General features: G+C 43.1%; 1 protein-coding gene across 1 annotated transcript; it reads right to left on the bottom strand.

The window, feature by feature from the left end:
- Positions 1–639: 639 nt before the first annotated feature.
- Positions 640–25,183, bottom strand: LOC147731494 (gap junction beta-5 protein-like). Its single transcript, XM_086956545.1, has 2 exons — positions 25,048–25,183; positions 640–1,899 (listed from the first exon to the last, which is right to left on the bottom strand). Exon 2 carries the CDS (start codon positions 1,875–1,877, stop codon positions 1,050–1,052), a length of 828 nt encoding a protein of 275 aa, XP_086812671.1. The 5' UTR covers positions 1,878–1,899; positions 25,048–25,183; the 3' UTR covers positions 640–1,049.
- Positions 25,184–25,493: the final 310 nt, after the last annotated feature.

The following is a 25,493-nucleotide window of genomic DNA, read 5'->3' on the forward strand; positions in this document are numbered from 1 at the left end:
ATGGTTCACTGTTGTTATTCCTGAGTACATGACTTCTCCATCTTCTGTCAGAGGTTCTCAGATCCCTGTTTTGCTCTTAATGGGTGGTAGAGTACCACTCTGCTTATAATTTGGCAAATCTGGGACAAAGTAAGTGGGAACCAGATTGATTGCAACATCGGAAAAAAACAATATGGCTGGTGGTTACAGGCATTTCATATTGTTTCTGAAGGTGCCTACAACAGAGATAATGTCATGACATTTTCAAATAAAAGTGCACGGAAAAGCCATGCTATTTGCCAACATACCTTTTGCATGGCTGAGTTTAGGTTGGCTTTCATTTGAGTTGGTGGGGGGGAGTGAATAATAAGAATGTATTATCAAACTAAGTGAAGAGATGACTACCATGTCCTGTATACAAGGTTCTGTGAAATAGACGATGACAAGAGTACAACTGGCCCAGAGAGGACGGTGGATAAGGACATGCTAGAAGTCTTTTTAGCATTATTCAGAGGATAATATTCTACCCAATCTGGATCACTTCATAATGAACCAAAAATCGTTTCATCTCACCGAGGTCTCTCCAACATATAATAAGCAATAAAAACAAGTGAAGTAGACACATTCAAATTGTGTACTGTATACAATGTTCTAAAGAAATTTTTGCAAAAGTAAAAAAAACATTTTATATATTGACTGCTTTGAGTCACATCACATTATTCATTTATGACATGAAACGTACAGTACAAGGACAGACTACATGCTCTTATCTGCTAAAATATACACAAGGATTATACTGTGTGAGGCCTTTGTCGCTGGTATGAAGGAAGCAAATACAGCTGGCTTCCTCAGAGTTCTCTTACAGAGGGCTCATGCTCAGATCCTAAGGTCTTAAATGCCTCTGGCTTCACCATTTCCATTACATTGTGTATTATTTTAATCTGAAATGAACAGCAATGTGTCTGTCAGGTTCCCCTCAGAACTGGGGCAGAGTCAAAAACAACCACCTTTTATTCTGAGGAGTAGCATAGAGGTAAATGTACGTGCATGCTTAGAACTTCAGTCTCGCACTAAATTGCTTGCCATGGGCCGACCGGTGTAACTTTAATTTGTGGTATTTGGCATTGAACTGCATGATTGTCCTTATTGTTGGCTTTACAAATCTCATTGTGTTTGGGATTGTAAGGTAAATCATTGGACATGATCATGATGGGAATACTGCGGCCCCTTGCTTTTTTACTTTGTACTATGCATTCTCTGCATTTCTTGCAGATCAGGTAGGACATTTCACACAGGTTCAAGAAGACACAAACCACCGACGTGCCCACCATGAAGAGAGTGAAGATGTTCTTCTCAGCCGGCCTTGAAATGTAACAGTCTACAATGTTTGGACATGGGTCGATGAAGCATTTCACAACTCTGGGAAGAGTGTAACTTGGGTAGAGTCTGTGGAAAACATAGAGGAAAATAATGTCCACTGCAGCTTTGACTAGAAGGCTGATAAGGTAGGTCCACCAGAGGCCCCCTCTCTTCTTCCCTGTGTGCAGATAGAGCTTACCACAGTTTTCTCCCATTTTTTCACGATTTTTTCTCTCTTTATCTTCCCTATATGCTACATGCATAAGGACAAGGAGTGATGGGCAAGTGACAAAGATGAGTTGAAGTGCCCACAAACGAATATGGGAAACAGGAAAGTAATAGTCGTAGCAGACATTGCGGCAACCTGGCTGGTGGGTGTTGCAGTCAAATTCTCCTTGCTCATCTCCCCAGACCCTCTCTGCAGCAACTACATAAACCAGCAAACGGAAGATGAAGACCACAGACAGCCAGATGCGCCCAAAAGCAGTTGAGAATTCACTGACTCCGCTCACAAGTCCTTGGAAGAATGCCCAATTCATGGCAACTCCTTTTCTGCTTCACCTGGAAAAAGAAAGAAAGAGCACATTATGTTGTGAAACACAATCCAGGTATCATGTCAATCGTGGCATGGCAAGCAGCAAAACAGGCTGGCATTAGGATGGTTCAGAGAAAGAATAACATAATTTTGTATTGCATAAAACTTTATCTCTTTCCAAGTCAATTTCACTCATCTACATAATTGTTTAAAACATTTCCTCTATAGTCAACCATCACCACACCCATTCATCTATGTTTCCATCTATCCATTCAGTCATCCTTTCTCCATCCTTCTATACACTCCTACTTCTCCACATCCTCCCCTCCATTCTTCCCTCGCTGCACCTCTCGCTTTCTTCCAATACTAGAACAGGTGTTCATGAGCTTCTGACCAAAGTCAAAGGAGCAATAAACAACAGTTTAAATGTTCCATGTTACACAAAACAACCCTTCGGCACCCAAGTCCTACTCTGAGGGCAAAAGTTGGGAGGGGGTGGCGTTGTGGTTCATGACACCTATGCACCAAGCTTTTTCGAACAACAGAGGCACTACGATTATAACAGATGCCCTCCCCTACTTGGTGACAGATTGGCAATGGTACTGGCAAAATCTAGAGTGGCCTGCATGAGAGTTTGGATGCTCAAGATCTTACCCTGGATAGCATAAGTGGCTGCTCCAGTGAAGCATCTACGCACCTAACCTGGCTGTGGCTGAAGCTGCATTTGTTATATATTTGGGAAATGTGGAGGGAACAGCACATACTTTGAATGATTGAAGCGCCAATTCAGAAATGTGCAAATGCAGTTAAACGGACGTTTAAGGACATTCTCTGGCCTAAAGATGGAATCTAGTTCCAAAATACAAACTGGTTCTTAACTGCCCGAAGAATTTGAGAAAATGATTTGAACTGGAAGTTGGAATTGCCATTTAGTGGAGCAGGATAATGGAGGAGGATCCCATTCGTATGATGTCATTGTTTTAGTGCCTCACCCACATTTAGTGCCACACCCTATAAGTTGATTTTTGTTTTGAATTATCCCAATATGTCTTGGAGAACAACTGGAAAGTGAAATGGAAGGGATTCTGTATAAAGGCTCTAAATGACACCAGGTCTCCTTGTCCACTCTCACTTTGTCCACATGACCCAAACTGAGAATTCACCAAAGGATTACTTCTACTGCTCACACCACTCCTAGGAAGCCACAGACTTTCAGATGTGCGACCAGCATAGTGCCGTCACATACTTCCATAGTGTTGTTCCTATTCCTAAGACAGTACGTCTTATGACACCTGGGGTGTTTTAATGTAGCTCTACCCTGGGGTTAATAACTCACAAAATACAGAAAAAGTCATATTTAAACAGACACCAGAAATCTTCAATGCAACAATCTGTGCGTTTTTAACGTTGAATTAATGGCGATGGTCCAATCTATTACCCTGTGAATTATTGCCCTGCTACCCCAAAGAAAGTATCAACTGATATAGAATACTACCCTTCCCTTTTAACAATGGAAAGGTTATGATTCATTGAAGGCAAAGTAACCTTTTTAGTCTTTGATTGCCTGTTCAACAAACTAACGTCCCTTATTGCAGCAGTGCTTTCTGGGGAATCCTCAGCCTCACCTACTGGCCACTGACAGCTTAATAATGATCCTTTTATGATGTTCATGCCCTCTTCTATATATATGCCCAACTCAACTCGTGATGTGACACTCACCAGCCTCCCGGCGCACCCCACTGGAGGATATAGCCTGGGATGCACAAGGCCTGATTGTTAAAGGTTACTGCCTTAATAGCCAAGCAATTCTTGATTATTCACCTATAAAGCAAATTGACATGGGGCAAGATATATTGTTAATCTCTTTAGATTAAATTGTATGAATGAGTTTTAGATTGAGGGAGACCTGTTGGCCTATGTAATGGCAATGCCTTGAAACGCTGGTGGGTAAACAGAATTTAAAAGGGTTCTACTGTAATAGCTAACTACAGTCATGGTAAGGCCGCCCCTGTTCAGAATATGAAAAGAGCGAGCAGGGATGGGGAGTGGAGACACTGAATGAATTCTTGTGACAGAGCCGTGAACACAGTAGATGTTTGATTCAAACATTCTGTCTCAAAGACAGAATTATCAAAACAATTGTGTTCTCTTGATGTGCTTATGTGGGGATATATGCAGCTCCCTTTAGGTACGATTTATCTTTTGTCCTTTTATAGCCTTTCTTTCTCCACGCATAATTCCAAACATTTCACTGAGTGCTGAATATGAATATGGATTTCAGTATAACGGCAATGCCACTGCTTCCATTGTGTCCTTTCTTGGTCATGTCAGGAATATTAAAGTGAACACAGTAAATGACAGATTTAAGAACAGACAGGAAAGACACAAACATAGAATGAAAGAAACGAGGAACTGAAAAAGTGACATTCTGGAATGCATAAAACATAACTTGAGGCACTGTTAGCCGATGTAGTCATAACCCTATCATAGATTCAAACTTTGTAATAAGTGACAAAGAGTTTAGAAAGTGTCCAGTGGGCTGAAAAGGTGGGTCAAACTAGATGACAAAAATCTGAGGGAGAATAAAGTGACTATGACATAAACTAGCAAGATTCTTTTTATCACACAAATGTCAAAATAGACAGGTGTGGAGAAGTGTGGCTCAATGGTTAGAGTGGCATACCCTGACGCAGAGGTCTGGCCCGGGACCAGGGTTCAATTCGCAGCTCTTGGACTCAATCTCCCCAGACCTGATAATTCTCGCCATAGTGCCTAGTCTAATCATGGGTCCCACTCTGTGACTCTGGGCAATAGCTTGCTTAATCCCCACAATGGCCCCAGCAGCGCTTGGATGCCTGACTTCACCTTGGGGGTGGTACAAAAGGGGGTGGCAATGGACGTATCATCTGAACCAATCAAACACTCACACCCAGTCAAAACATCTGGGTTTAATCCATCACCGTTCTTTAGCCCACTCTGCCACCCCAGTTCAGGCATTGCTATATGCAAATCAGTCTGACCCTGTGCCTCATGGGAACAGTCCAGCCCGAACTGCCGAGCCATGCCTTCCCTGGACCGGAAACAAGCTTCCGAGGACCGGTTTCTTGGCTTTCCAGCCGTCCTCAGCCCGGCTTCTTGAATCCAGTGGCAAAGTGAGCAAGGGACTCACGTCTGAGCATACCCTGCCACACTTATGGCGGCCAAAAGCAGTACAAAAGGGGGTGGTAATGGACGGAGCATCTGAACCAATCAAACACTCACACCCAGTCAAAAGATCTGGGTTTAACCCATCACCGTTCTTTAGCCCACTCTGCCACCCCAGTTCAAGCATGGCTATATGCAAATCAGTCTGACCCTGTGCCTCATGGGAACAGTCCAGCCCGACCTGCCAAGCCATGCCTTCCCTGGACCGGAAACAAGCTTCCGAGGACCGGTTTCTGGCATTCCAGCCGTCTTCAGCCCGGCTTGCTTGAATCCAGTTGCAAAGTGAGCAAGGGACTCACGTCTGAGCATACCCTGCCACACTTATGGCGGCCAAAAGCGGTACAAAAAGGGGGTGGTAATGGACGGAGCATCTGAACCAATCAAACACTCACACCCAGTCAAAAGATCTGGGTTTAATCCATCACCGTTCTTTAGCCCACTCTGCCACCCCAGTTCAGGCATGGCTATATGCAAATCAGTCTGACCCTGTGCCTCATGGGAACAGTTCAGCCCGAACTGCCAAGCCATACCTTCCCTGGACCGGAAACAAGCTTCCAAGGACCGGTTTCTTGGGGGTGCCCTGGAGTGGACATCTCACAAGAAAGCCAGGAAGGGTTCCACAGCGGTATGAATACAGCGCTACGAGACCTCTGGGTAGAAGGCGCTATATAAATACAAACACATCTATATAAATACAAACACTTCACTACACTATACTGGGCCAAATTATCAAGCTGGGAAATAGACCCAAAATTTTTTAATCTATTAATTTTAATCCAGTCAGAGACATGGATTCAAACAAAGCTGGGGACAGGCAACTGCTTATCAAGGGAAATACCAACTACAATGGACGTGAAGCAGGATTGCATCCTTGCCCCAACTCTGTTCAACCTCTTCCTGTCAGACCTCTCAGCAGAGCTTGATAACTGCAACCATCATGCCCCAAATCTAGGGGGCCTTACTCTGTCTAATCTTCTGTACGCGGACGACTTAATACTGATCAACCGAACCTCAGTAGGCCTTCAACACCTTATAAACACAACAAGCAACTTTTCCGAAAGGAACGGGCTAAGCATAAACCTAGAAAAATCAAAGGTGATGATATTAAATTAAAAATGCAAAAAACAACAACTTCAGTAGTCTCTACGGGACCAGAAGATGGAGGTTGTCAAAGAATCTAAATACTTCTGTATAATCTTCGACAGGAAAGGAACGTTTGGGCAACAAAAAAACATCGATCAGAAATAGAAGGATATCTCTGGCCGTCGCATTACAGAGTATCAAGCACAAAATAACGGGCCCTAACTCAATCCCTTTGCTAGAAGTATTACAAGCAAGATTACTGCCATCGATAACTTATGGCAGTGAATGTTTGAGAGGGAGAGACGAGACCACCTTAGATAAGGTGGTGTCCAGAGGAATGCGAATACTATTCAACCTCCCACAGTACACTTCGCCAGCACAACTAAGACTTGAGTTCGGTCTCCACAAACAACAAATAGCACACAAGGGTGCCTACGCCAAATGTTGGCACAAACTAAAGGGAGCTGAGACAGGTACTTTGAACTCACATCTATGGAAAGGGCTGGAAAGGAATAAAGACAGCAATAAGCTCTCTCGCATTACAAAAACTCTGGGAAGCGAATGGGACTCATAAATGTTTCAAGCAGCTCGTAAACAAAACAGTGAAGACACTATCTCTGGAAAAGACAAATCCACACTTACCAGGAGGGCCCATGGGTGGTTTATCATCCAGAGCTATACCAGGTCTCTACCACAAGCATACCTGGGAACAGGGTTTTCACGGGCTGCGAAGGAATCCTTCTTGCAGTTGAGGATGGGAGTTATACCAGCAAAACAACATCTTCCCCATGGACATGGTCGGAAAATACTACAAAATGGAGACTTTGCGGTGACCAAAAAGAGGATATTTTGCATTCACTCTGTAGTTGCAAAGGTCTATAGAAAGAGCAAAGGTTATTACTAAAACAACTCTGGAACCACGACTGCGAACTCGCTGTCAAGCATTAAAAGCCTGTTTTGCAGGAGGAGATATTCAATTAGCTTGCAGACTGGTACGTTTCATGAAAATAGCAAACACCGCACTAAATCCTCCACCCAGAACATGAATTAACTAAAAACACCAAAATTCACAATTCAAACCCCAGAATCAGAATCCTTATCTGTTAAGCAGTCTTCTTGTCAGATTCGTTGTGATCTCTTAGGGTACAATAAGAAGAAAAAGTAGACATTCATCTGTTAAATTGAAACTCTTGGCTTTCAAATTTTAATCTAAGTTCGCTTAAAGAGATTTGACAATTTTCATTTCTAGTAAATAGTACTAACATAAATGGTTTTTAAACTAACTTCATTGTAATGAAATGAGTTGTTTTATATGCTTTGTAGAGGTGCTTTTTTTGTATTCTTAGCTCAAGTGCAAAGATTTTTATTAATCACGCAATAAAGAATTTCTCTCTCCCTACACTATACAATACCGTTGGCAAGTAAAGACATGAGACCCATCAGGTTGTCGCTGTTTCTGCCTGTTGCAGCCATGTAAGAAGTAATTAGTCTACAGCCTTATCTTTACTCTCATATTAAGTGTTATGTTTGCCACTTCCTTCCCCACTGTGTTAAGGAATATAGTGCTGATATCAGCAACCCTGTCCTACAAAATGGTAAATGACTACTTAGCACACAATGAATCAAATAAATAACACAACAAACAGTACATGGCTACTTAGCACACAATGAATCAAATAAATCATAAGACGCACGATTTGGTGGAAAACAGTTTGCTGCAGGTTTATTTCATTAATGAAATATGCCAACGTGGTGGGTTAACTTACGGGCGATCCTAGGACAGGCAGTAATGAGTAACCTAAGCTGCCTCCCTGTCTGATGAGCCAAACAGCACCATGAGCCAACCCATTCGGTGCTACAATTTTATTTGGAGAGTCTAGGATTATTACTCATGGCGTTTTAGGTGCGTATCCTCACCAGGCAAGTCACCAGATGGTCAGGCTTGCAACAGCCCAAGGGACTAACAGGGCCGTTGCTTATTTCCCAGGGTCCTGCCGTAAAGTCTCCTGAAGCTGTGCTTCATGAGATGACACTCATCGGATTGCCCTGTGACTCCATCAATGCCTTGGAAGTGGTCACCGTCAAATGCCAGGCTCCCCCACCAAGTCAAGCTTGCTAATTACCTGCAACCAGCCGTTACCAGTGCCTCTTGCGGGACCAAGTCCATATCATCCTCTGACAGGTGTACCCCATCCCTATTAAAGTACTCCATGGTACTTGCATTGATTAGGCCATACCTTATGAAAACTGTGTCCCTCTGCTCAGTGAAAATGCACATGGCACTATTTACCCTCCTATGGGAATGTGCAATGGAATCCCCAGATCTGGCCCCATGCCACACCCTTCACAGGAATACTTGGACAACCCTAACTCACACCCATCCCCTGCTAGTCTCTGCTGCAGCGTTGAGACCAAACTGTACTGATGTGTGCCAGGGAAACCCACTCATGGTATTCAAGTGAGGCACAACGCTTCAAAGTGACATAAGTATATTTGTTAATAAGTTATTGCTTGCGGTCATCCAATTCAGTTATCTTTACACACAACCGCTGTTTCATCCACTTGGTCAGTGGACCCCCAGGGACCGATTAGAAGCTACTGGTCTCTTTCTTAAACACAATGTGATATACTCTATTGTGCACTGTGAGCAAATTTATGCCTTTACATTTAGGGATTGACTATGCTCTGTGTTTACCCCCACACTTTGTAATTTATCATTTGTAAGGGAATTTATAGAGTGCTGGAATCACCCCTGAAGGGGTATCTATGTGATGCAGAAGGACAAAGTACAGGTCAGGCACAAATCAGTCCCGGAATAATTCAGTCTTCATGCATTTCCTGAATCGAAAAAGACTGGGCCATTTGCACAGGTCCTCAGACAGAGTGTTCCAATATTTAGGAGCAAGGTATGCGAAAGTCCTTCCTCTTGCTTGTAGTTTCATGTTTTGGGGAACGACAAGCAGCCCTTTCCCTTTGGATCTTAGAAGCCTGCTCGGACGGTAAGATTTACTTTTGTCTATTAAATAGCTAGGACACCTACCATAGAGAGATTTATGTGTGAGGCAGAAAAGTTCTAATTTGATTCGCTGGCAAATAGAAAGCCATTGAAGCTGTCTCAGCAGAGGTCTATAAGGGGTGTGTGGGGGCATTTTAAGAGCCAGACGTGCAGCAACATTCTGAACTATCTGCAATCTACTCAGAAGAGATTCATTTGCAGATGCTAAAAGAGCATTGCAGTAATCAAGTCGGCCAATAACCAGAGTTTGAATCAGGGTACGCAGTACTGATAAGGGCAGCCACTGAAACACTCAGCACAGGAGACTCAGAGTGTGGTAGCAGGTCCCTGATATGGCCATGACTTGATCTTTCAAAGTCAGAGAGTTATCCAGACGGACCCCTACATTTTTAGCCACAAAAGAGGGGGTAGGAGCGGGGCCTAACATAGTGGCCCACCATTTAGGGTTGAGCAGAGCCAAACAAAAGGATCTCAGTCTTAGACGTATTAAGCTGAAGAAAGTTTTCCGACATCCATCCAGATATGGCCTGCATGCCCTCTGGAAGGCGTTGGTCTACTAACGCTGTATCCTTATCAAAGGACAAAAGTAGTTGAGTCTCGTCAGCAAATGGTTAGGGAGTGAAACCATATTCCCTAATAATCCTAGCAAGGGGGCCCACATAAACATTAAACAATGTGGGACAAGAGCCCTGCGGCAGCCCCTCATTAAGCTTTAGAGTTTGGGAATGAAATGGACCTAAATAAATCGTCTGTGTACGTTGATCCAGAAAACTGGCAAGCCACTTGAGTGCCTGTCCCTGCAGACCAGATTCTCCCAAACGATTATTCAGTTCCTGGTGAGAGACAGTATCAAAGGCTGCTGTCAGATCTAATAACACCAGCAGCACTGCCTTGTTGTTATCCAGAGCCATTCTAATACAATCTGTGACACCAATGAGAGTGGTTTCTGTCGAGTTTTGGGGTCTGAATCCAGACTTGGAGGGGTTGAGGGTACCTTTAGATTCAAGGTACCCATCAGCTGGGTATTGACATACCCTTCCACTATTTTGCTCATAAGTGGCAAGAGCGAGATAGGGCGATAATTAGCAATCACCTGAGCAGGTAACTGTGCTTTTATTTTAATAGGTAACACCTGAGCAGTCTTCCATTCAAGAAGGAATACCCCCTCACTCAGAGAAGTGTAAAGGATGTCACAGATAGCAGGTGCCAGGAGGGGGGCAAGTAAAGCAAACACATACGCTGGCATAAAATCAAGGGGAGAACCGGATTTCGACGTTCTCAACATGGCCTCTACCTGAGATATCTGTATCGCATTAAAGTGTTGAAAGCCCATCACAGACAATCTCAAAGTAGAGGGCAGCAGATTTGAAAAATCCAGGGAATTAGAAACCTGAGGGAATTGATAATAGATTAAGTTTATTTTTGCATCAAAGTAATTAGCTATGTTGTCATATAGTATTTGGGAAGGAGGAATTTATAAGTTACAAGCAGTAGTGTTGGAGAAAGTGTTAAGAATTTTGTTAAGTTCTTCAGTTGAGTTGCCTGGTTGATTGAGCTTTAGAATAATATGGGCTTTCCATGCCTTTCTTAAATTCTTATGGTAAGAAGTAAGAGCTTCTTTAAAGGTAAGTTTCTCCATTTCCGTATGGGTTCTGAGCCAAAGTTTTTCCAGTGTTTTACATTTTAATTTTTCATTACGTAAATCCTGTGTGTACCAAGCTGCGCTTTTTTTGTGACTTTTGGTTTGTTATAATTTCAGGGGGGCAGGAGTATCTATCACCATAATTACAGCCTCATTAAGACCTAAGAAGAAATACTAGAGCGTCTCCTTACTAAGATGGCTGCCGGAAAGTGGCCCAAAGGGGAAGTAGAGTAAAAAGTGAACCAGTTCACCCTCCACTCAAACAGCCAATAATTGCTGGGGTGGACCTGGGAGAAGTGGACAAAAGCACAAGTAAGAGGCAAAAATGGCAATGTTAAAATACACAAGTTAAAAAAAAATACACAAGCACACAGTAATCATCAATATTAAAACAGCATTCGCTGGATGTTAAGTGCACAAACGCGAAAGGGTGCAGTTTGAACAAAATGAGGTCTCCTTCGGCAAAGAACTACCGCTTAAGACACCCATAGTACCTTGTCAAGCACTTGACGAAGCCCAAAGTTCAGCATTCAAACTGATAACCATATTCAGCACCAGCAAGTAAAATAGGGACCCACTGGTGAGGTTAAATGGGATGGGACAGGGTAGAGTCCTGAAACAGATAGTAGCCGCATTGCTCGAGCTGCCACCTTAGGCATAGCCCTCCCAATCATGGGAATTTGATCATGTCTCAGAGAAATTAAACTGTGTCATGTCCTTTAGTGGATGTCAGGTGTGCCTCTTTCACCTAAACCAAGGCATGGGTGGAACTAAAACAGGGGGTGTGGCCTGAGGTCCCCCTAAATGTACCCCTAGTATTCTGCTTCATTTCATGTCCTTATTGGCTGCAAAGCCATTACAGTCTTACTGCGATCTTTAGATGGTGTGTTGCCCTGCTGATGCCCCCACACTCGCTTAGTTACCAAGTACTAAACTTCTGATAAAGGTAAACCAGAATGCTGACAAGTGGATGGAAAAGGTTAGAAATGGTGAAAATGTGAAAATGTGGAATGAAACATATATACAGATTCACCTGCACTTTCTTAAGTTATGAAAATGCCAAATGTGTTCTGACAAATTGTCAGCATTTGTGCTCTAAACCAGTGTTTCAAAAAACGTTTAGAACCACAGCACACTTTTTAGAATGACAAACTTATGCAACCCACCTTGCTTTAATGTGATGGGGTGGTTGATTTATAGATTAACTGAAGCATCCTGTGACACGCACTCTCGTTTACGCAGAGCACATTTTCTGTTGAAATGACCACTACATTAAGCTTAGACAGTTTTGTTGATAAAACTAAAGTGAACAAATTAATATTGTATTAAATCGGGCTTCAGTGAATATTTCTTTTTTGTGGTTGTATTAAAATTGCTGCTTCCATCACACTTCAGAATTAGAAGAAATGCGCTTCATTTTTGCTTTCATGACTGCTGAGTTTGACCAGTCTATTCACAGCTATTTCTTTAAATTTTCTTTTCTTTCCCCAACTGCAAAATGGAAGGTGTTTGTACGCAGCAATCTCAGTGTTAAAATAAATAAAATGTAAGCAGATTCTGTCAGGAGACATAGCCTTACATTCGCCCTCTGTCTTTGAGGCTCAGCACACCTGACAAGTCAAATACAGAGTCTAAAGGCATTTTTGTTTAACTAGGACTTTCATGCCCCATACCTAAACTAATCCTGTTACCTGGAAGGTTGTGGTGCACCCCACAGCTGGCACACTTATGGGTCTGCACAGAAAAATGCTTCGTAGCATGTCAGGCCCAAACTGTTTTAACAATCCCCTCTTGCAAATTCACCCAGACAAGTTATTCACTGCCATTAATGTATTTGTGTCCCTTGGAACTGGTTATGAATAGCCCTGCCACTTCCTGATAATCAAGAGTCATCTCTGTTTCTCTGAACCTAAACCTCCCTAGTATGCCAATTCTTGAAAATGTGTTTCATGACCTTCTTATTAACCTACATTTTGTAGCTTTAATTATTATGTTACATCCATCCTAACTCATGACAGGTCAACCTGCATTCAACCGGCCTTCAGTTAACCACCAGCAAGGTACTTTTCCAGTTGTTCGCAACTTCCCTTGCATCTATGATTGCTTTTATGTGGTCTCCACTTTGTGTGAAATGCACCTTATTCTAGATCACAGGTCTCAAACGGGTAATGCGTGAAGTACTGGTGGCTTGCAAGTGCCCTTGAAGTGGCTCTCCAAATTGAATCCCAACCCTGTTGATCATTCAGAGGGATTATGCACATTAAAGAAGACAGAACTGTTCACATCGGGACCCTTAAAGTAGAAACCAGCGACCCACTGGCAGGCCCTCATTCTAAGACACAAACCCTATAAGGCAAGTAGTGTGACCATCCGTATGCACAATGAGCTTGAACATGTTAAAGTCTCTACTAAATCAGTCAGACCAAGAGTTGGAGTCAAAGCAGAGTCATTTTAATGTGAACCAGAAAGGTAGAGGTATTTGAATGGAAACGACGCAGGCCCATGGGTCTGTGAAAATTGCTGCAGCATCACATAATGCCACTGGCACTGGGCATAAAAGAAGATGGTGATGCTGTGATACAACTTATGTAAATGTGTGCAGTATTGACACCTGTCAATTAATTATTACAACAGCAGCCTGTGCATGTAAGGGCGGTGGGGCCGGGTTGGGGGGAAGGGGGGAATTTCACAGACGACCACAAGGGAAAATTAAATAATTTCCCTTCTTCGTCTGTCGAAATCCCCCGCACCTGGCCCCAGCGCTCTTACCTTCACGGGCCGCGGCTGTCCAACACATGTATAATTTCACTATTGACCTATGAGGGTAAGTAATTAATATAACAATGAAAATTGGATGGGTTTCCATTCATGTCCTCATCATTGTCAGAGGATGCAACTGTGCATGACATTTGACATATTTAACCAGATGTTTCTACTCCTGTGTGTGGATTGCTGGTCTTTATTAGGCTATAGTTCCACATAAACTTTGATCTGTCCAACTGCTGGTTGGACCACACGGTTCCCGCTGTTTAGCTTCTGAAAGCAAGAGTTGTGGCCTGTGAGTTGAATTAATGCTTATCGCACTACAGGAGGTGCTTTATTTGTTTAACTAAAGATGTATCCCACCCAAGTTGGCTGCTTTCCAATAAATAACAATGGGTGCTTGTTGTTACCAAAAGCAGTTGACAATCATGCCTAGGCCTGTAATGTTTGACAAGTAAACAGAAAACTAATGGGTGGGTTTTTCATACTGACCCCTTGAAATTGTATTGCCTGTGGTGTTCGAAAGCAGGAGTGTCTCCAAACGTTTCCCCCTTGCCGTAAAGGGAGCAGCATTGTATGCCTACCTCAGAAATATTCTGATAGAATCAACATTTTACTTCAATAGGCTATCCTTCAAAAATAAAAACAAGGGCTGTCTAAAGAATGTATGTAAAGGCAAGAAACTGAAGTGGATGCCATCTGTTATGAAAATGAATATCTTGAATGTGAATCAACTACTGAGTCGATGGAACATGCACTATATGAAATCATTAAAGCATAATAAGTCAATATGATGCTAGTCCATTTAAAAAGGAAGCTGGGCTGCATCATTGATGGCACTGGGTCAGAGGTGTCCTAGAAGGGTGTCCACAAGAAAAGGTAGGTAGGTATGAGTCACTTTCCGTGGGTCTGCATGGCAGCCTCACTGCCGTCGGCATTAAGTTGTGGTGTTGGATATCTGGAGTGATGTGCAGGTCACAATATCGAATACCACGGAACCCAACTTAGCCTTTCATACTTAAAGTGGCCTTACATTAGGTAATCGAAGCACTTATTATTTACAACACTTAGACACAGCAAAACTTGTGGCATGTGGCACTTTAGTAAAACAAGAAACACGAGGGCATGGTGTTATTACTGCTAGAGAAGGATCCCTTTAAACATATACTTTCTTACTCCCATATCATGCATAAGCACAGTTGGAGTCTCCAATGAGTGAGCGGGAGTCCTCATCAGTTAGGTGCTTTGTAGCTATGTCAGGAGTACCGCTACCACTCTATGCCATAAAACACATAGGACTTGAGATTTCACCAACCTCGTTCAGCAAGTACTTATTCCAAGTACAGATATCAAAATCAAAGGCCTACAGCATTGTTTACAAGGCATTAACATCAAATATCAGCCTGCATGCTAATGCTCCTTTTGCTGACCACACATATTCCATCCCTGCTGTTCCCTGAAAGTAGTGTAGCTAGATCACTCCATGTATGCTTAAAACATGTTTCAATTCAAGGCTTACATTTAGCAAACCTGTTGTGCATTTTGGAATTGTAGCTTGACTTAGTGCCACTGGACAAGTACACTCATTTGGAATGATTACATGAAAATGAAAATCATTGGACTTGACAATGGGTGATGGGTGCATATGGAAATACTAGGATACTTCAGGTGGAAATGATCTATGCATTTATTTAATCATCTCATTTTACATAGCTGATCCATGTTTCATTTTTAGCCACTAAAAGTGCTGTCTGACAGGTACAAATGGGGATGCACAGAATACTAAAGAAGTGGGACTGGGCAACAAGGGCGTCCAATGTGCGTCCTGTAATAGTTATGTCCACATTTCAATAAAGTGTTTCTTTATTACACACTGTTGTTGAACGTTTTGAGTTTCAAACTTTTAGATGAATTTATAGTGTATTTGTGTGCTATGAGCTCTGATGTTCAGATGAATATATTCTGTTCAATGCTGAAGGAACTTGGGGTAGTGGTTGAGGGGGGTGAAAAGCTACCCAAGCCACAACCACAATTCCTGCCAGGGTGAAATCACAAGCAAATCCCAAATTAACCTGTGCTTAACCATCTTGTAGTTTGGAACAAAGCAGTCAAGCTTAATTGAGAAGCGATGTGAAACGTATGAATTCAGAATCTCAAACAGTAATAAAGTGAAAACACCACATAAGAAAACCCCCAAACTATTTAGAAAAATAGAGGACATTTGATTAATTATTTGAGTCAAAAGAAGAAAAATTCAATCAGTATAACTGGAGCTATGCAATTTAAAAGATTTAAGTGAAAATAGTGCCTAAAAGCACAAAGTCCCAACTGTGGTTATTTAATTGCGCTGGACTGGCGCAAAGTAACAAGCTCAGGCTGACAGCGATGGATCGAGGACAGGATACAGGGACCAAGTTAGGCCCGCTGAAGAAAGTACCATAAATACTGAAGGCCAGCCAAGTAGCCCTGGAATCACTCTGGTGTTCCTGGGTTCAAGATGTAGGACCAGTTCTTCTTCCTCGGGCAGCCGGGTAGCAGTCTTACTTGCAGAGCATCACAGCATTCCTGCTAAGTCTTCAACAGGCCCTGAGGTAAACTAAAAAGTTGGGTTGGGTGGTCCAATATTTATACCTGGTGCCAGCATTAAAGTAGGAGAAGGATCTGGATGTTTCACTGACCAGAGGTGTTTGAAAATTCTTGCCTCCCAGCCCTGGCTCCAGCTTGTCTGGCATCACAAAATACTAGTGTAAAACCCTTTGTGAGATGGCAAGTGTGGTAAGTGGCAGGTCCTTCCCCTCATCTAGTCCCGTAATCCAGGACAAAGGCTTCAGGCACCAAATGGTTGGAACAAAAAAATGGGAAATTCCTAAAGGTTAAATTTTCAAAATGATGACTTAAATCCAACTTTACCATTAAAAAGGGTTTCAAGTTACAATTCTTTAGACACCAAATGCTACATTCCTACTTGCTACCAATAGAAAGTTGACACATATTAAATGTAATAATGTAATCCAATGTTATCCTATGCAGTAGTGGAAAGCAAATTTAAGAGTTTTCACTACCAGGACATGTAAAAGTTAAAAGTACATGCCCAACTTTTTCAATATACTGCACCCTGTCCTATGGGCTTTTTAGGGCCTACCATAAGGCTGACATGTTTACAAAAGAAAGTTTAGGCCTAGCAAAAGGTTTGTTTTGTCGGGTCAACTGAACATACGGGCAGCAATGGCAGGCCTGCGATATGTTTAAAAAGGCTAGTTGATTGGGGGGCACAATTAGTCGCTGTAGGAAACTGCCTCACTCTACAGTGTTTCAAAATGAAGTACACTATGTAAAGAGTCAGAGAAATACACACAAGGCAGGTAGAGGTAAAAGTAGATAATACTAACTCTCTTTTTGTGGTAGTGTGGGCAAGCAGTTAGACTTATCAGAGGGTAGTGTTAAGCATGTGTTGTGCACATAGAGGCAATAAATGAGGCACAGACTCAAGAATAAATCCAAGACCAATTTGTAAAAATAATGTTGGCTTTTATATAATTTTAAAGACAATAAACACAGTTCTAAGGTAAGTACTTTCAGAGTCATGATTTATCAAAGTTCGTAAAATATATCACTTTTGTGTGCAATTATGCACCTTAGGAAGCATTTGAGAAAAAGTTGAAAAATGAATATAAGTTCAGACAATGCTTTTACAAAGTTCACCTTCTCGTTTTAGGTTGATGTCTGGACCAGGTTCAAAGTTCCAGCAGGAGAAGTTCGGGAGTGTCCTGGATCGCCAAGAACAGCGGTGCTGAGGTCTTGGAAGCTGGTGAGCAAAGACGAAGGAGGACACTTTTAAAAAGCACTGCATAGAGGGACTTACAAGTAGGTCCGGTGAGTCTCCTAGGAAGGAGGAGGTCGCAAGGGCCTGGGGACCACAGGAGCAGGACTTGATAGTTGCTGCTGGGGCCAGTGGGGCCTGGTGCAGAGTGAACAGGTCAGCCTGGAATTGTGCACCTTGAGGACCTCGCAGTCAGGAGTGAGCAACTTGGATAGGCGATCTCAGGACAGCTGGACCATTCTGAAAGAGGTTCTCGGGTGTCTTCTTGATGGGTGCTTGCTTCTGGTGCTCCAGGGGTCCAGAGTGGACTCTGCTTCTCAGTATTAACCTTTGGGTGTCAGGTGCCACAGGTATTGGTATGCCGTGGCTGAGGAAGATCATGGTGCCTCCAAACTTGGCGGAGAGGCAGTTTGGACCCTTCGATGCGGTTGTACCTTTACTTGCCTCAGTGTTGCGTCAGAAAGCAACAAGTCAACAAACCCGACTTCACAGGATTGGTGCCTGAGGTGTTCAGAGGAGTGGTACATTCACTCCAAGGGAGCTTCACCGTGATTTCTTGAAGGCTGTAGGTGCGCCAGGGTTCTTGGAGTGGTTTCAGGACGACAAAACAGCAGCAACTCTCAAGTCTTGGGAGCAGCATGCAGGGTTTGGCACCTTTTTCTTCTGCAGCAGGGCTTCAGTTCTTAAGTAACGGGTCTTGTTTGTCCTGGTCTTCTCTTGTTGGTTAAATATGATGTTCAGGTCTCGGGTGCCACCCAAATACCGAATTTAGGGATGGTACAAGGTGAGGAAGGTAGTAGCCATTGGCTACTTACCTTAAGGGTGCCTGCACCCTTTAGTGACCATGTCCTGTTGGATGAGGTACTACCCTAGCCCTGATAGGAGGTTTTCTACCCATCCAAAGATGGTGGAACTTCAGGATAGGTGCTCACCTTGCCTACCCTGTCCTAGGGTTGATTTTGGCTAAGAGGAGGCCCTCTTCCTAATCTAACTAATATTCCCCCCTTTTCTTAGCCAAAAGTGGAGGAGGAAAAGGGGCGTGGCCTTTCCCACTATCTGGAGGCCCCTGTGTTGGAATTCACAGGTGGCATTGCCTTTGAAGCTTCCCACCAAGGAATGTCATCCTGTCCTGGAGGAGGTGTGAAGCCACTTCGCCTAGGACAGGCTATGTCTTTGTGCTCTGAGAGTGCTGGCTCTCACCCTAGGAGACACTGGAGCATGTCTGGTAGTGGCAGGCTGGTGAAAACAAGTCAGGAACCACACCAGTGCTTGGTAGGTTTTCAGAGGACCCTCTAAAAGGGTCTCCTCTGTGAATTTATCAATATATCGGACACTGGCATCAAAGAGTATCAATTAAGACAAGATGTTTGAGACCAAACACCTTACAAATCAGTGAAGCTATCATGGAGCTAGGAAACGCGAGTTAACAAGTATCCAGCTGATGTACTCTTTATGGCTTCGCTGTGCACTTATAACATCTCAGAATGGACTGGACATTGTAGGGGCATGTCTGCTCATGCTGATAGTTCCACAAATAGGATATAGTGCACCCTGCCTGCCTTATAGGTAAAGGCCTGCAGGGCTGACTTACCTACATCCCATGAAGTGTGTTGGAGGCATGGAACACAGGGCTGTGTGCCATGTCAACTCTTCAGATTTCTCTGCACCAAGACAATCAGCCTGCATTGACAGAGTGTAACTGCCATGGTAAGGGGTCCCTGGGGTGGCACAACCTGTGCTGTAGCCCCAGAGTACCCTTTGCAGTACCCATGCCCTAGGTACCAGGGGTACCACTTACTAGGGACTCACAGGGGTAACTGAAGTTGTGCCAATCATGGAATCATTTTTGGGAAAGATATCTGGCCCTGGGAACCTGGTTAGCAGGGACACAGTGCACTTACAGTTCGAAATCACATCAGACATCAGGCAAAAAGTGAGGGCTAACCATTTCAAAAGAGGCTCCTTCCTAAAGTGGTGCAGGCCCACTCGTTGCATTTAATTTAAAGGCCCTGATTACGTATAAGATCACTTAGTTAGATACTTGCAAGAAAATTAAATATGGCAATGGTGTGTAAGCAAATGTTAACATATTTTACGGAGTGAGTACACAAGGTTTAGCACTTGTTAGCAGTGGTAAATGTCACAGAGTCTTAGGGCCCAAAACACATTAGATCAGCAAAAAGGGAGAAGTAAGGCAAACATTTGGAGAAAGACCACCGTAAGGCTGACAAGTCTAACAAATGTCAAGACATGTTTCACCCCTTAGATTATACAGCACCGGCTTTTCCAAAGCCAAAAGATGGTGGGTTGATCTGCTTGATAGTAAAAACTCAAGTTACATAGTGGTCCACGCACATCTAGTGGCCTGTATTGGTCCATTTTGGAGGGCTGGTAAACGTACATCATAGCTTTCATTAAAAGTCATTATTTTATTACTGATAACTGTGATAATATTTTTTCCTTGTTTTCCTCTCTGTGCACAAGTTGTAACAGGGAGATCCAAAGGCATTTGGTGCACCTAATAGCCACAACAACAATCAGAATAGGGTCTGCAATGCATTAACTGAGAGGTCTCTATGGTGGGCCATCAGGATCAAAACAACGCCTCACTACTACAGCAGCAACGTTGAAATGCAGATCAACTTTGGGCTTGACCTGGTATTGCTCATCCATGAGCCGGAGCAAGACTTCCCTCGACTATGGGGTACAGATGCTGGACTAACGCTGAGAATTAACCCCTAGAGGCTAAACAATACCTGGTAGATACTGTCAACTGATGTGGGCAGTCACCTTAGGCCATCTCATCACTGACTGACCAGTGTTGCCCACAAATTAACCCAAATCTGGGTTTAATAAACCTGCAACACGATTCATGCTCCCAACAAAACCTCTGATGTACCACTTATTTCATGCAATCCATTTATATAGAGGCAGAAATAAAGGTGCGTTGGTTAAAGTATAGCAACACTATTTCATGTGGAGATGACATAGAACAATTCACCCATGTTACTTCCTGTTAAGATATTTGCATGGCAGGAGGGGCGAGTCGAAGCTAGAAGAAACAGGAGTCTGTTTTGTCTTAAGGACTTATTTAAATCGGGGAGCGTTTTGTTTTAAGCTGTATTTATTTTATTATGTGTACTGACTCGTTGGTGAGTAGTTATTTTGCTACAATTCCCTCCCCAGTAGCTAAGTGACAACTTGTGTGTATTGTGATAACAAACCTGCGCCTAAGTGGAGTTTAAACATAAACACAGGCCTGCTTCTTTCCAGTCTCACCCGGCACCGAGTTATCACAGTGCAGCTAAGAGTAAAGGCCCGCCCACGTGCTGACATCACTGCACCAATGATCTACCACTGCGATTGGGCAGCATGTGCTTGCAAGAGGGTATGGGCGAGTGAAATAGACGGATTGCCAATTCCTAATCAGCCTTAAAGGGGTTCTACATTTCTAACTTTACATTTCTGAAAATAAATCTATTGAGACGATAGATGCCTGACTCTGAATAATTTCCTTATAAACAGATGCAACCCACCCAGAATTATGCTTGTATGGTAAAGGAATGCTTGATTTAGCATCACTATGGGGCCTAATTAACTTGGGTTGTCATTAAACATTATCTTTATGTGGAATATGTCTGCACTTTTGTCTGCTTGTGTGTACATACAGATTTACTAAACAATTATTCCTTAAAGATATGCAGTTTTTTTCTACTAAAATCGCACATTAAATTACAGTCTAAAAATGTTCAGGGAAAATTTTCAGTTGAGTATAAATTGCTTACAGCGTATAACCCACTGACGGGCACAACTCGTGGATAAATACAAACACAAAACTCTTTTCTCCACCCCCTCCAGTTCACTGCTCTGGGTCCCATACATGATTTCACGAATGACGTTCCATGTTTCACACCGTGAACTTAGTCCAGACAATGTGGCCTGTAGTAATACACAAGGCATGGCCTTTGCACATGTCTTTTGCCTGTCACATCATTATGTAGCACACATTATGCACAAAGGATCACAGAAAATACAGAATGAGATCTGTGTCTTAGCCCTCTGCTACGTTGAGCAGCTGGACGTGGAAGCGCCGCTGGAGCTGCACCGGGAGGAGCAGGAGAGCAGCGCAGCCGCCATCAACTGCAGACACCAAGAACAGTGTCAATCCCTGATGAAGGGCATACCATCTGAATGCCCGAAATGCATTGGATATGCTTTTCGATATTGCCTGATGTATGAATGATCAAAAGAGATAAAAATGGATAAAAAATGATGATGAATACAAAATAAAGAAGATACTATGAAATACAGCCTGAAAGTGTTTTCTTCACCAAAGGAAACACGAACCAGTGTGTGCCGATAAGGGATGACACCAGAGTCTCTCTGGTTTCACGGATTAAATTAGCCCTCTGCTGCACACACAGGGCCATAGGGGATACCAGCATGAAAGGACACAGGGTTTTAAAGGGCCATTCAGCAAACCAGCATGCAGCATACATTTGGCAGTCTCCAGCCACATTCTGTGTGCACTATGCTCAGGGGCATAGACAACACTGGGCCTGACATGGCCAATTCATATGCTGTTGGGATGTCTGTGATGAAACCTTAGAACCTGAGCAGGCTGTCTGGGGATGTCATTGTTGTGTAGCAGATTAGAACTGGGAATATTCTGTACTTTTTTTGGATCACGAACACAAAGTATCTTCAACTGAACCTTACTTTAAATATCAAATAAAATATTTGTTAGAATGTTTTGAGTAACAATAACACACATCATTACTATTGAACAATAATGCACCTTATCCAAACTATTTCTGTGACTTTCTTTCATTTTAATGATACGATTTAACTTCTGCTCAGGGCAATCACAATGTGGCCTTAAACATTTTTCCGAGGGTAGTGTGCAAAGACGTGGTCTGTGTGAAACTGTGAGATATGTGTTTGATAAAATGTACACTATTAAAAAAATGGTGAAATTACACAAAATTGTTCTGTAATCATAGGAAAATATTTCACGTTCATAAGTTACACCAAGGTACTTGTAAGGCATCTGATTAAAGTATTAAATGGCCCCTTCCTTAACCAGTGTCCTGCAAGACATGTTTGGCTGAAATAGTCACCATAGTAAAAAACTGTGCGCAGTTTATTTAACTGCTTTGACATTCGCAGAATTTTACTAAATTCTCTTAACACAAATTTTGGAAACTCACAAATTTTGTAAGCAGAATGACCAGGCCCAGTGGACAAAAGGCATGACTTTTGTCACGGGTTTCTTGCGATTGCCCCATCGCTAGTACCAGTAGTGTAAGGTCTATGGGCGAAGGGGAAGGACATCAGAGAATATTTGGATCTCCTATTCTATTTGACTGCTCATTTTTTGTGGTTCACAGATGAATGTGCCTGTTTTATGTGCATATGGAAACTTTTTGGACACCTTAAAAAAACAGACACTGTAACAGAAAATGTGCATATCGATGCACGAATCTGGGCTAAAGTTTCAAAACCATGCAGCTGAAAATTAAGTGTTTTATTTAATTTGTATATGGGCACTTTCCACCAAACTAGGGTATGCATGCCCTTGTTCCTCCAGGGCTGCGGTGTGGTCTTCATGGCCACACACTCTACCACCTTTTTTAGCAGTGAGGCTCGTGGACTGGAATCTCTGTGAACCTCAAAATGGCAGCAGGAACAACATTGTTAGACTCTTGACAGACAATCAAAAGGCAAGGTAAAATAAAATGGTGTTTAGTGAATCCATCAGATAATTAGTAAAACATTATTTTGGTCCTTTCGTTTGCTAACTTCTAGACAGATTTCCACAAGACTCCAAAAGGAGCACCTTACCTCTATATTTTCAAGCTGGCTACTGGGCCATATTTATGCTCCTTTTCATGAATAGGAAATTAATTTTTGAAGGCCCTGAAAATCACCCTCCTTGATGCCAAATCTGCACAAAGCTTTCCATGATTACATTTGGTACAAATCATACTTTTTTGTAAAACGTACAGCGTGTTTTTTTTAAACCAGGCCAAAATGTCTAAGCAGTCCAAAGAAGCTTTTACTACAGACTAAGGTCAGGGCCATAGCGAGAAAGACACTATTGACGACTCTAATACATATCTATTCAGTACTTAATTTGAGGGTGGTTGCTGGTAGGGGCCACCTGCACTTATTTTGGAGACAGGCACTTGTTTTTCCCATCGTACATTTCCTGAGACCATGAGAGGGGAATACACAAGTTGTAAAGATGGAGGAATCCTGCACGAGTGAGTTAAAAGGGCAGGATGTGCCTGGTAGTCGATGAAAGAGGCATGAGGTAGTTCTAAGCGTGTGTGACCATGACCAGACGCCACACCGTATTATCCACTCATTAGCATATCATTGCATATGATAACACATAACCACTATAAGATGAAATTCCAGTTTTTGTGCTTAACCAATAGATACTCTAATTACTTAACCTACCCGTGCTAATTTTATAGTCCTTCAAAGGTTTCAAGGCTGAAGAGTCCATTCCAGGATGTGAAACTACGAACTGGAGATTTCACCGTGTTTTTTTTCTTAAAAAACTGTGACCTTCTGAGTTCTAGAACTGTACAACTTTGCACAACACAATTACAAATGCAAGCCCATTCCCTTCAGGCCTGTTGATAATGGCCAGGAACGCTTGATTGATGTGAAGGAAATTAATGGAAGTCAGTTAGGACCGCCTGCCATTCCCCCTTTTGTGCTCTTTGCTACTCTTTGTGTAGATTTGGGGCCCAGACTAATATTAACAATGAGAAATGCATAAAAACACAGTATAATCTACTTAGAGAGGGAAATGAGGCTGTAGCATCCTTTTACCATTGAAAGTAAGATGTCATGCAGAAAATGGTAAACACTCATTGTACAGTGCAGTATTCTATGTCTCTAAATGCTCTCTGTTTGTCCTGTTGTCCTAGAGTGCTACACGGAGCGCATTATGGGATAGCAGCTATCAACGCTTGGCAGTATTCAAATAGGAATTCTATAGAGTCAAAACAAACAACACTTCATAGGACTAATACTAAGGATACATAACTATGTAGATTACGACACAAAGTGAATTGTCTGCATTTTGAATTCTATATTCTGCCTATTGAGAGCTCATTCAGTAAGCAGCCTGAACGGAAGTGCACGGAGGAGTTTCAATAGGGGTCATTGGCATCTCATTCAGTGCCACTTGTTTATCGGCCTTGAATTGATGGACGTATCTAACGGCCGCCATGATTAGTGCCTTCACCCCGACTTACACGACACCCACGTCTCTATAGAGAGTTGGTAGGTCGCCGAGCAATCACATGTGCCATGTGAAACTAAGCTGACAGTAAAAATTGTGCTTTCCTTTTTAAAACTAAGGTGCTCTTTTCTCTTTTTCAGAGCGAAAGTGCAAATTGAGCTGCCCACGTAGTGAGGCAGAATGCCCCCACATTTAGAGACTACCCTACCCCAAGACCTGTAGATCCAAACTGACACACAGGAGGGCACATTTTGTTTTGGTTAGTATGTGGCAGCAAAGAAGAGACACTTCAGCCACGTCTATCCGCCTGTACATAACTATAGCACTCTGTAGCGCCAAGAGAGGTTCGCTGCTGTGCCACATCACAGCGAGGGGCGCTGCTTACCTGGCAGGAAAGAGGCCGACAGGGGACCGCCCGGTCCCTTGGGTGGCTTCGCCGGGGCCTGAGTCGTCCTCACGCCGCGGTATCCATTTCCTCGCCGGTGGGCCGCGGCTGTCTCTCCGTGACCGCTGCCGCTCTTTGAAAGGTGCACCCGAGGTACGGCTCGGGTGTGCCTCGCTCCCTCCTTGTTTCCGAGAAACTTTCTCTCGGGCCGTCCTTCCCAGGGCTGCGTTACAGCTGTGGAACTGTAGACGGGTTCTTTCTTCCGAGTTGGGGAGCTGGCAGCTGCCCAAGACCTCAGCCAGCCGCAGGCACAGACAAGGAGCTGAGATTACAGCAGAGACGCACGGCTGGCTCCGCGTCTCTCAAAAGTCCAGTCCTCACGTGCCGAAGTGGCTGACAAAAACAAATCACAATAAACAAGGCGGTCGACGTGTTCCTTCCTTATC

Source organism: Lissotriton vulgaris, chromosome 2_1, assembly GCF_964263255.1.
Source record: "Lissotriton vulgaris chromosome 2_1, aLisVul1.2, whole genome shotgun sequence".
Taxonomy (NCBI): domain Eukaryota; kingdom Metazoa; phylum Chordata; class Amphibia; order Caudata; family Salamandridae; genus Lissotriton; species Lissotriton vulgaris.

Excerpts from the sequence above, each read along its gene's own strand:
- LOC147731494 (XM_086956545.1), bottom strand. The coding sequence starts at position 1,877 with ATGAATTGGGCATTCTTCCAAGGACTTGTGAGCGGAGTCAGTGAATTC.